The sequence below is a fragment of the Myotis myotis genome, unplaced genomic scaffold (genome assembly GCF_014108235.1).
Source record: "Myotis myotis isolate mMyoMyo1 unplaced genomic scaffold, mMyoMyo1.p scaffold_m19_p_11, whole genome shotgun sequence".
NCBI classification, from domain to species: Eukaryota; Metazoa; Chordata; class Mammalia; order Chiroptera; family Vespertilionidae; genus Myotis; species Myotis myotis.
In genome coordinates this window covers 58,368,284-58,380,419 of record NW_023416315.1, presented here as the reverse complement: position 1 = coordinate 58,380,419, position 12,136 = coordinate 58,368,284, and the positions used below count along the sequence as shown (strand labels likewise).

The following is a 12,136-nucleotide window of genomic DNA, read 5'->3' as shown; positions in this document are numbered from 1 at the left end:
GGAGGGACCAGGTCTGCAGGGAGGGCTGTTGGAGGGGACCAGGCCTGCATGAGAGGGCAGTTGCGGGTGACCAGGCCTGCAGGGGAGGGCAGTTGGGGGGACCAGGTCGGCAGGGGAGCAGTTAGGGACAATTGGGCTGGCAGGGGAGCAGTTAGGCATCGATCAGGCTGGCAGGGGAGTGGTTAGGGGGTGATCAGGCTGGCAGGCAGAAGTGGTTAGGGGCAATCAGGCAGGCAGGCAGGCGAGTGTTTGGGAGCCAGCAGTCCAGATTGGAAAGGGTGCAGGCTTGGCTGAGGGACGCATGCATGCACGCGCACGCGCACACACACACCATGCATGAATTTTGTGCACCAGGCCTCTAGTAGAATCAATAAAAATTTAGAACACAGCTTTGACCATTGGGACAGAAATGAATTTACAGGAATCCCTGAGAAATTAGCAGGCTTTAGTACTCAGGCTTCATTTAACCTTTCTTCTGAAGATCTTTTTTCTTTTTTTCAGTTGGAGGTATGGAACTGTATCACATTTCAGAGATTAATTTATTTGAATCAATCTTAAATTATAATTCCTACCCCTGTTACTATAGACTTTATAGAAAATGTTTTATTTGGCAAATACTTGAGTTAAAACATTGGCATTCGTGCTGGAAGAGGTCAATTGTATGAAGAGACTTGAGTAGGAAGTATGTGAAAGTAGAAAAAGGTATAGGGCTGGCAGCTATCTGCAGGGAAGAAGGTGTATATGAGGGAGACAGGGAATGGAAATGGTAGGGTTGGTGCCCAGGGAGAATGGCAGACATTCAGGGGAAAAAATTCTCAGAAAAGCCAGAATATGCTATTAGGCACAAGCCTGTGGCTCGGGAAACAAATGGAGTCTATGTGAAGATTGAGATTTGTCCATTGGGAGACAGACATAAAGTGGTTTGTAATGTTGGCTCACCCATTCTGGGTATAACAACTTTGCTCCTTTTTGGCCTATAGTGCCCCCTGGTGGTACTGTTGGTAATATTCGTGGAGTTCTTTGATCTTGCTGTGATTCCCTATATAGGTGATTTACTCCCATGCCAAACATGGAAGAAATTATTTCATGTGCATGAAAAAGACTGGAGTATATTTTTAGGATAATTTCATAAATTAATTCTCTTATTTTCTACATGCAATTTTCCGCTAATAGAATTTCTCTTGTAGAGGATATTGAAGAATAAGATCCAAACATTCTGCCCTGGCCAGATGGGTCAACTGGGGATATGATAGAACTATTTTGGACACCAAAACGGGTGAATTTTACTGTATGTAAATTTATCTCAATTTTATAAGATCCGCCTTTATCTAGTGAAGTGACCATTGCTCTAATTGGGACCTTGTCTTTTGTTTCACAAAATAATAAACTAGATGAGTTTGTCAGTTAGTAGAATTAAATGAAAGTTGCTATGTACATCTACCTGTCCCTTTGAAAACTAACCTGGAGGGCATCATTATGCTTTCTCAACAAACACTTCAGGAGCTCTTGGTGCAGACTTTATTTAGCATCTATTCTAGCCCATGGTCAGTATATAGAATTCCCTCTTAACGTCCTTCTTCCTTCTTCATAAGAAGTTTTGTACAAGCTCCTGGACCAGCCGTGGGCAAACTATGGCCCGTGGGCCAGATCCAGCCCGTTTGAGATGAATAAAACTAAAAAAAAAAAAAAAGACCGTACCCTTTTATGTAATGATGTTTACTTTGAATTTATATTAGTTCACACAAACACTCCATCCATGCTTTTGTTCCTGCCCTCCGGTCCAGTTTAAGAACCCATTGTGGCCCTCGAGTCAAAAAGTTTGCCCACCCCTGTCCTGGACCATGAATTTTTGTACTTGAGGTCTTGAGCTCCGTTAGGAAAGGTTTTCCTGCCCCCAAACTATTTCTTGTCATTTGCCACCAAATTCTAAGTTCTATTCTTAATTGGGCCTTCCATCTATTTTTTTTCCTTTTCACAACCAGCTAGTCTAGGATTGGGTCACCAAGGACCTCCTGCAGTCAAAGCAGAAGAACAGCACAGTGGGAAGCGCGTGTTACTGATTCAGAGCTAGGTAACACTCCTGTACGGGAACTGCAAACACAGGAACCACACAGTGCCTAGGCCTGAGCAGGATGGCCTCTACCCTGTGAAAGTGCTTACTTATGTAATATCTCTGCTCTTAAATTATATGTAATTTGGGGATTTGCTTTACTTTTAACTTGAGAGTAGTTCTTAGTACTTAGAAGAAAGAAGAGTTAGAGCAGACATGAAATATTATATAGTAAGAAAATTCCTCCTTAAGGGACTGCTTTACTGATTTTTAGGAGCATAATTACCTATCCCGACAAATTCAGATTAAAGCAGGGCCCCCTTTCACTGGTTCAGACACTCTCCTCCCAAAGTACCACCCTGAAAACTCCTCTACCAGGCTTAGTATCTAAAAGCATGCTCTTCTGTAGCATTCCAGACAGGCGTGTGTTTTATTCTCTGTGGTTGGCATAGTCACTTCCTGTTTGTTTCCTGCTGGCCCACAGTGAAGGCAAGGCCAGGTCCTGAACTGAGGCAGTGGATGCAGTCTGCATCTTGCCAGCGGAAGTGGATTGTTTAGTCTGGGTTCAAGCACAGGGCTAGGCAGTCTCAAGTTTGGAATAAGAGTGGCATGCAAGAGACTCATGAAAGACATACTTGATCCCTGAAGAATTGCGTGCAGCTGTACACATAACAAGGCACAGAAGTGGTCAGATGAAATTAGAGAATCAGGGAGGAAAGGTCAGCTGGAACTCACTGTGGGACAGGGACAGGCGAGTAAGTCACCTTTGGCATTTTAATGTGATATTTTCAGAAGCAGCAAATTCAGGCATCTCTTTTATGAAACAAATACTAGCTTCGTGGTATAGTTAAACTTTCTCTTATAAGTATAATTTATTTATAGAAATCTTAAAAGTTGTAGGCTATTTAACTATAAAATTAAATGTAGAATGGATTCTTCTCTCTGCCTTATTCTAAATTAGAAGCTGTTATCCTATCATCATGTTACAATCTATACTAGTAATAATAAAAGCATAATATGCTAATTAGACTGGACATCCTTCCGACGAAGCTGGGGCTTCCAGGGAAGCCCAGGTCCCGGGTGCCAGAGGGAAGCCGGTGCCAGCAGCCGGGAAGAAAGGCCTACTCTTGCACAAATTTCATGCATCAGGCCTCTAGTATTCAAATAACCCATTCCTAGTTGTTCCCCAGCCATTCTTAAGTTGTATATATATATAGCATTCAAATCTTAAAGAGTTTTCATTAAACATAGGTAGATCATCTATAAAATTCAGAATTTTTTCTTCTTTTTTTAGAATTTCTTATGTTAGCTCTTATTTTGGCAATAGAAGAATACAGAACACTTATCACGAATACCCCATAGTGGGGTTTGAATTATGACTTGCTTGATTGGGAAAGGGAAGTGAGGCATGGGTGGGACCTCATACTTGAATGATTTGGCAAAACTATTTTCCTCTTTTTCTAATCCCCCAAAATATGCATGTTAGAAGTAGGGTTTCCTCTTGTCCTATGACAAATTTGAATCCCTCAACATCTTTTCTCCTATTTCCTGATACTCAAAGATTTTGAACAAATACTTTGGAGAAAACCAAAGAAAATGCATAGAAGACAAATTTAATATGAATTGTTTACTTTATTAGCACTAAATGCAAGCAGTCTTCTGTTCAACTTTTTCAGTTCTCTTTTTTTCCTGGTAAGGTAATGAAGAGAAGACAATCTCTAATCAAGGCTTCAACAATAAAAGAGTAGATTTAATTTGAAAGCCCAAGGAGTTCAGATTCATTCATTTCAGCTATGTGCTAATGGTCTGTTAAATCAGGTATTGTTCTTGGTGTAAGGGTACGGCACCTATAATTAGACACACAAAGTCCTTACTTTGAGGAACTATGTCTTGGATCTCTTTCTAAAACTTAGCCAATATTGTACTCCTGAAAGGCCTCAGAATGCTTTCATGTGTAGGCTTTATGTAATAGAGTTTCTAGTTAATGTTTTATTCCTTATAGCCTATATTTATATATTAAAGGTAGACATATAATACATACAGTTATATGTATAATTTCTGGATCCTAGCAGCCAACACATAATAGTGGTCCTTACTGTTGAACATTTGCTAAATTGTTTCAGTGGGTAAGGTACTATTCCAAGATCATGGGTGATATAGGGTTGGATAAAACATGGTTCCTCTCCAAGGAGCTTATAATCCTGGTGGGAGAAGTGAGCATATGCACGGCCACTCCAACAAAGTGTGAGTGGTGTAGTATAGATACAGTGATCTTAATTGTCTGTGGTTCCTGTTTCTGCTGCGGTGATTTGGGGAGGTGGCTTATAGGTATAGACGTGACTTTCTGAAGTCAATCCTATATGCAGAAAATGAAGTTTGAATTTACCCTTATATTGGTCTTGAGTTGTTTCCCCTTTGATTTACCTACCACCAGACTTTTATTCTTACTTGAAATATCCCAATCATTTAACTTGATTGCAGTTAACTCCTAAAAGCTCCTACATGAAGATTTGAGAATTAAAGGCAAGGAGACATATTGTAATACTTTTAACAATAAAGAATTTTTTTTAAATTTCTTTATTGGTTAAGGTATTACAAATGGCTCAGTGGATAGAGTGTCGGCCTGCGTACTGAAGGGTCCCAGGTTTGATTCCAGTCAAGGGCATATATACCTTGGCTGCGGGCACATCCCCAGTGGGGGGTGTACAGGAGGCGGCTGGTCGATGTTTCTCGCTCATCGATGTTTCTAACTCTCTATCGCTCTCCCTTCCTCTCTCCCTTCCTCTCTGTAAAAAATATCAATAAAATATATTTTTTTTAAAAGTCTCAATAAAGAATTTTTTTAAAAAAGAATAAAAGGCAGTTGCCCTGGCCTGTGTTGCTCAGTTTGTTGAACCATTGTTTCATATACCAGCAGGTGGCAAGTTTGATTCCCAGTTCAATTTAAAATCAATTTAAAAAGAATTAAAGACAATGGTTGGGGGTTTAGAAGGGGGTGGCTACAGAGGGGTGATAGAAAATCATTGGTGCAGGATGAGAACTCTGATGTTTCCTTTCAGAACATGCTTGGATGCTGTATAAAAAAAATCTATACCGGTTATCAGAAGATGTGATAGATGTTCCAGTTAATGAGTTTGTAGCACGGTATTACATAATATAGTATTGATTCAGTTTGGTTTAATCCAGTGCAGATGCATTATTCTAGCCCAGCTGTGGGCAAACTACGGCCCGTTTGAAATGAATAAAACTAAAAAAAAAAAGACCGTACCCTTTTATGTAATGATGTTTACTTTGAATTTATATTAGTTCACACAAACACTCCATCCATGCTTTTGTTCTGGCCCTCCGGTCCAGTTTAAGAACCCATTGTGGCCCTCGAGTCAAAAAGTTTGCCCACCCCTGGTCTAGCCTTAGGAGTTCTGCATGCTTAACTTTCTTAGGACAAAGAATGTGACTTATGCCAAAATTGAGCAATGAGTAATGGCTTCACTGTGGTTTTTCCTAATTTGCTATTCAAAATTTGTCTCATTGACTGCTTATTAAACTAGTCTAAGTATTTTAAGTATTTGCAAGTAATTAGTCTGCTGTGTGAATGGCTTGAGTAGTGATTAAAGTGGAATGTCAACTTTTTTTTTATTGGAAACATTCCTATTTTTGTTGAGCTCTCCTTCCTTTGTAGATGAAAAATTATAGTTCCCATGGCCTTTGTGTAGTTGTTTCTTTGATTTGATCCCACACACCTAAGGTGTAGGCATGCGCTTGAGAGTGGTGCTATTAAAGAGAGGACCTGCTAGATCTGGTTAGATCTGAGGCCACTGTTAAACAAGGACCCTTTTCTAAGGTCACAGACTGTAACCCCCAAACCTCATCATGATGGCAGTGTGTGAGCTATTTCAAGAGGACCGGACAAATGTGTTCACATCCTTTCCTAGTATTGAAAATATGAGAACACTGTAGCAAGGGAACATCCCCAGAAGGAGTCCTTCCACAATGCCAGGTTTATTAGGAGAATAAACCCCATTACACCCTCGTACCTCAGTCTTGACATAGTACTTGATATAACTGTCATGGCTGGCTGTGACTCCATAGTGGATTGACAGAGGTGTCCAAAAAGTCCGCTCTGCTCTGCTCTCTGCATCGTTAGCACCCAGCCTTTCACAAGGGCAGCACATGCACACAGACATTCTCCTCTTTCCTCATGCTGTGGTGGAAATATCCATAGATGAGTCAGATGACCAGAATCGAAGTCCTGGGATTTGGGAATTAAAAAAACAACAACACACCACCAGGTTCAGTTGTACTACCATAACAGTTTTGCGACTTGAGCAGTTTTATATAACTTCTCTGGATTTGTTTAGTATTTTTAACGGCCTTATTGAGATATAATTCACATATTATACAATTCACTCGTGTAAAGTATATAGTTTATTGGCTTTCTGTATATTCACAGAGTTGTCCATCCATCACCACAGTTGATTTTAGAACATTTTCATTGCCCTCCAAAGAAGCCCTGCACCTAGTTGTCACTTACCAGTCCCCTCATTCCCTCTAGTCCTAGGCATCCACTAATCTATTTATAAATTTGCCTAATCTGTACATTTCACATAAATAGAATCATACAATATGTAGTCTTTTGTGACTTCTTTCACTTAGCATAACATTTCAAGGTTCCTCAGTATTTAGCACTTATTAGCACGTTGTTCCTTTTTATTGCCAAATAATATTCCACTGTATGGATATATTGCACTTGTTTTATCCATGCATCAGTTGATGGACACTTAAGCTGTTTCCACTTTTTGGCTACCATGAATAATGCTGCTGTGAAGCTTCCTGTACAAGTTTTTGTGTGGACCTGTTTTCATTTCTCTTGGGTATATACCTAAGAGTGAAATTGCTAGGTCACATGGTAACGCTATGCTTAATTGTTTGAGGAATTGCCAGACTGTTTCCAAAGTGTCCATTTTATTCGCTTAATTTTACAGTGTACTAGGATTCCAGTTTTCTGTATCCTCACCAGCACTTACTTGTAATCTGACATTTTTTAAATTATAGCGGATATGAAGTGGTATCTCATTGTGGGGTTGATTTGCATTTTCTTGATGGCTTATCATGTTGAACATGTTTTCATGTGCCTACTAGCCATTTGTATATCTTTTTTAGAGATATGTCTGTTTAGATCTTTTGCCCATTTTTTAATTTGACCATTTGTCATTTTATTATTGAAGTGTAATAGTTCTGTATATATTCTAGATATAAGTCTCATCAGATAAATGAGTTGCAAAGATTTTCTTCCATTCTGAATTATCTTTTCACTTTTTTGATGGTGTGCTTGAAACACAAACACAATTTTTATATGCCCAGCTTATCTAGTTTTTTTTTATTATGTTTTTAGTGTCATATGACACTTGCCTAATTCAAGGTCATGAAGTTTTGTCAATTTCTGCAAAAAAAAAAAAAAAAGTCAGCTGAAATTTTGATAGGGATTTTGTTGAATCCGTATGTTAATTTGGGGAAAACAATGTTTTATAGTGTTCAGAGTAAAAGTTTTGTGCTTCTTTGGTTAAATTTATTCCTATGTATGTTATTTGTTTTGTTTCTATTGTAAATGGAATTGTTTTAATTTCATTTTTTATTTGCTCATCACTACTATATAGAAATATAATTTTTATATATTCATCTTATTTCTTGCAACATGCTGAACTCACTTATTGATTCAGTTATTTTTTAGTGGGATTGTGTCATCTGAAAATAGAGATAGTTTATCTCTTTCTTTTCAATCTGGATGCCTTTTATTTCCTTTTCTTGTGTAGTTGCCCTGGCTAAAACCTCCAGTACAATGTTGAATAAAAGTGGGAGCTTAGTCATTCTATATAATAATCCTATATAATAAAAGGGTAATATGCAAATTGACGGAGCAGCACAATGACTGGTCGCTATGATGCACACTGATCACCAGGGGACAGACGCTCAACACAGGAGATGCCCCCTGGTAGTCAGTGTGTGCATTCCCACAGGAGGAGCACCACTCAGCCACAAGCCAGGCTGATGGCTTGCGAGCGCAGTGGCCCAACTCCACGGCAATGCTAAGGCTGTCCAACTGCGGGCCTAAGCCATCAGTCAGACATCCTCTGAGGGCTCCCAGACTGCGAAAGGACGCAGGCCAGGCTGAGGGACACCCCCCCACCACCACCACCAGTGCACAAATGTCGTGCACCAGGCCTCTAGTTTTAAAATAAAGTCCTAGATCCAAAAATGACTTGTAAAGGTTAATGGTCGGTAATGTTGTCAAGGCCCACAATCTATAAGCAGTGAATCCGAGGTGCTGATAGATGTGTATGCTCATAATTTCTATTTCTCCTGGAAAATATTAGTCAAACATGATCATTTTTACTAAACTGTTGTCTCCTAACAAATTTTTTTGCAGTGAAAATTTAGATTAATTGAAGAAATCTTTAAAATCCATCTTTCTCTCCAATTCAATGAGAAATATGCTTACATACTCTGGGTACAGATAAAACATGGTCCTTGCATGATAGATGAATGTAAACACTAGTCAGTGTCCCAATGTTTCTCATGCCTCCCTCTAAAGTGCCTTTGCTTTTCTTAACCATTCAGAATAAAATAGAGGAACTTTGGTGCTAGAAGAAGCTATCCTCCCTCCTTTTATAAATGAAGAAATAGTTCACTAGAGGTCAAATCCTGGGCATGGTCACAAGTACTATGCATATATACTGGTATAGTAGGCCCTCAGTTACTGGCTGTTGAGTGAGTTAGGCCAGGGACCTTCAGAGGATTGGGGTGAGAACTTCTGGGTTCTAAAGCCTCAGTGGTCACCTGGCTCTAAACCTCGTGCTGGTGAATTCTGCTCTGCTGTCTCCAGGGGATGCCTGTAGCAGCTGTTGTGCATCCAGCTGACATATCTGACCTGACGGAACTAGAGGGCTCTCAAAATCCTCCCACTCCGCAGCTGGCTGTCTGGTCTGAACTGATTTGTTCCTTGCAGCTTTAGTTTGGGATAGTAATCTTTTGTAGGGTTATATACAGTGTGGGGACAGGAACTTGGCAGGGCAAAGGAGTGTTTTTAGTAGTCTACCCTTTAAATCTTCCACCTAGAAGAGAATTCCTAATAGGGATGAAGAAACACTGTGCTACACTTTTTCATGTTCCTAATTCCATTTCTACTACCCCACATCCTTGGTAATGGCAAAGGAAGAGTGTGTATTACTTTTTTAACTTGACAGAGGGAATGTGGAGGCCCAGAAATTCACTTGCCTAAAGTTAAAGAGTTTAGTATATTGAGGGGGACTGGCAGAAGAGGAGATGGGCAGTATACTAGTGTACTGTCCATGGTTTCATAGCTGTTTGAGTATGTACAGTTTGTGTATTGGAGTTCTTAGGTAGCTCTTCTGGGCCTAGAATGAAATTCTAATAAAGAACAACCCTAGTGGTTGAGATCCAGTGCAATGGTTCTGTGACTTTTGGCTGGTGCTATTGCTGCAACCATTGGTTAATTAAAATGACAAAGTACATTGAGAACTAACTGATAATAACTTTTTTCTGCCATCATCACCTCCCAAGTAAAGACAACCCTTCATACTCTTCCTCGGAACTTGCTCCACCTCAGTACTTTCTATTAATATAGAACAGAAACATTTGGTTAAAATGTAGAAGTCTATGTAACAAAAGTATGTTTTTAAAATAGATATTTTGAATAGTTTCAGTTATCTTTTAATTTGCTTAACTCTGTCTCTTTTCTCCTTCCTTCTCTTTGCCCATTTTGAACTCAGAAAAACTTGAAGGCATTACTTGGTACAGTAGTTACAGACGCCTGGGTTTGAATCAGGCTCTGCTAGTTATGTCTGAGTGATTGTCACTTGTTTGCTTAACCTCTCTGTGCCAAAACTTGTTACATGGAAAAATAATAACTTGTAACCTCATAGGATTGCAGCAATGATTAAATGAGTTAATACATGTAAAGTGTTTAGAAGAGTACTTGACATGTAGAATGTACCTCGTACATGTTAGCTGTTTTTGTTAAAAGTAGTCATAATAATAAAAATACTATCACTACCACTGCTACTACTGTAGTCTTAATCCAACTCCAACTCTTCTGGTCAAAGTTGAGTACATGTAATTTAGTTTCTGTAAAAACCAATTGAAGGTAATTTGTCCATCACACATACCTTCCTCTCCTATCAGTTGGGATGATAAGGGACAGTTGGAGAATGAGGCCGATTTACAAGGCATGACTTATAATCCTGTCCTGATTCCTCCTCATTGGGCTTCCCAAGTAGCTAGAAAGTGTTCCTCTTAACTGGATTTAGCCCGAGCATCCAGTTCACTCAGTGTTGGAAAACCAACCACTTTCTAATCTATTGAACTAGATTTAAACAGAATCACCTCCAGGGTTGCCTTTAATGCCTTGTTCCTTCCTCTCTTAATCTGCAGGTATCTCAGATGAAGACATTATCAACATTACTCTTCCCACTGGCGTCCCCATTCTCCTGGAACTGGATGAGAACCTGCATGCTGTTGGGCCTCACCAGTTCCTGGGTGACCAAGAGGCTATCCAAGCAGCCATTAAGAAAGTAGATGATCAAGGAAAAGTGAAAAAAGCTGCAAAATAAAGTTTTTTCCAAGTGTTGGCTAGGAATAGCTACAAAAAGGAGTAGCATGCAGTGTGTTATAGGTGCTGATCTCCCCCTCTCCTCTCTCTCCCTTTTCCTGATTTTTCCAGAGCTAGGCTGTGGGGTAAAGTTTGTATCAGTAACTAGGTAACTTATTTTGGCCCAGATAAAGACTTTAGGGTGCCTGAGTGCTTATGTCATAAATCTTACAGGTTACCTCTCCTGCTGGCCCTGTTTTGAGTTAAATTACTCAGCAGTGGGGCTTAATGTCATAAGTTTCTTAGATGGTAGAGTGATAATGGAGGTAGAGTTTAAGGTATTCATCATTCAACAAATCATTATGAAGTCACCACTGACAGGTACTAATTACTGCAGTAAGTAGTTCACTTTTATATTTACTAAGACTTTCTGGGATGATAGGAGACTATATTAGATAACTATACTTAAGTATTTATTATTAGTCTTTTCCTCTAGGAAAAGGGATGTTTTAATAGGTAAGATGAGAGGCCCATTAAATGGGAAAGCCACAGATGGGTTCCTCCACAACAGCCAGCAATAAACAGCAAGGCCCTTTGCCCTGTCTCTAGTCCAGAGACTCCTTTGACATGAGGTGGAATTCCTCTTTGGCAGTTAGAATTAGCAGCACATAAACAACTATAGCTGTTTGTGTTCTCTTATTTTTGTTTCTTGAACTTTAATCCTTGGGTACTTAAAATTGGTTTTAAAATAAAGTTCTGTGACCAAAAATGATATCTCCAAGTATCTCTATGTGATTCATAAATATTAGATAAAGGCCTCTGAAGTCTTCTGCTCATATCTTCCGTAACACTCAGAGTTGCACCTTTTTTTCAACACATAGACACTCTAATTCTCTATAAATTGAAGGTTGGTGTCAGGATGTATAACACAGTGATGTAGTTTTATTCACATGAGCAAGGAAAATGATATCTTGGAGTTTGTCACATACATTTATTGTTCATCTGCTGAGGGCTAAGAGTAGCCAGGGTAGGCCATGAACAGAATTGATTGCTTTTCAATCTTAATGATACTGTTTTCCATAGTATATTTTTAAATACTATGGTTATGTAAGTCATTTCTTTAAGGAACATATATTTCAATGATAAATTCATGTAAAAATTTGTAGCTGTAATAGATGTTATAGATATTTACCATTTTTTATGACTTTCCATTGGTGGATTAGCTCATTGTATCCATGTTATAATAAAACTGGCATTAGAAGAAAACTAATTCTAAAACCCTTGCCACTGCTTGATCTCTCTTTAATCCTTAAGTCAAGATTCACAGAGCATTGGCTGATGAGGTGGCTGAAAAAAAGAGATGAACCTGGTTTGTTCACTGCTGGCCACATCTGTGATGCATAAGAATGTAGAATGTGGATGTTTTACATTTCTGACCAACCACTGGCTTCTCTACTGTAATCCTTCTTTTTAGTCCAATT

General features: G+C 39.2%; 1 protein-coding gene and 1 long non-coding RNA gene across 4 annotated transcripts in view; both read left to right on the top strand.

The window, feature by feature from the left end:
- BPGM (bisphosphoglycerate mutase) overlaps positions 1-11,429 on the top strand; it is a 28,699-nt gene extending 17,270 nt beyond the window's left edge. The window contains exon 3 of the mRNA XM_036328637.1: positions 10,499-11,429. Coding sequence (XP_036184530.1) covers positions 10,499-10,677 — 179 coding nt within the window. The 3' untranslated portion in view covers positions 10,678-11,429. The remainder of the gene's footprint in view (positions 1-10,498) is intronic.
- Positions 1,119-5,261, top strand: LOC118666383. Of its 3 annotated transcripts, XR_004970956.1 has the most exons (4): positions 1,119-1,288; positions 1,983-2,071; positions 3,748-3,868; positions 5,110-5,261. It is a non-coding gene; the product is annotated as an uncharacterized LOC118666383 (long non-coding RNA). The 3 variants fall into 3 exon arrangements; XR_004970954.1 differs by lacking the exon at positions 3,748-3,868 and having other exon boundaries at positions 1,154-1,288; positions 1,983-2,164; positions 5,110-5,256; XR_004970955.1 differs by lacking the exon at positions 3,748-3,868 and having other exon boundaries at positions 1,161-1,288; positions 5,110-5,252.
- Positions 11,430-12,136: the final 707 nt, after the last annotated feature.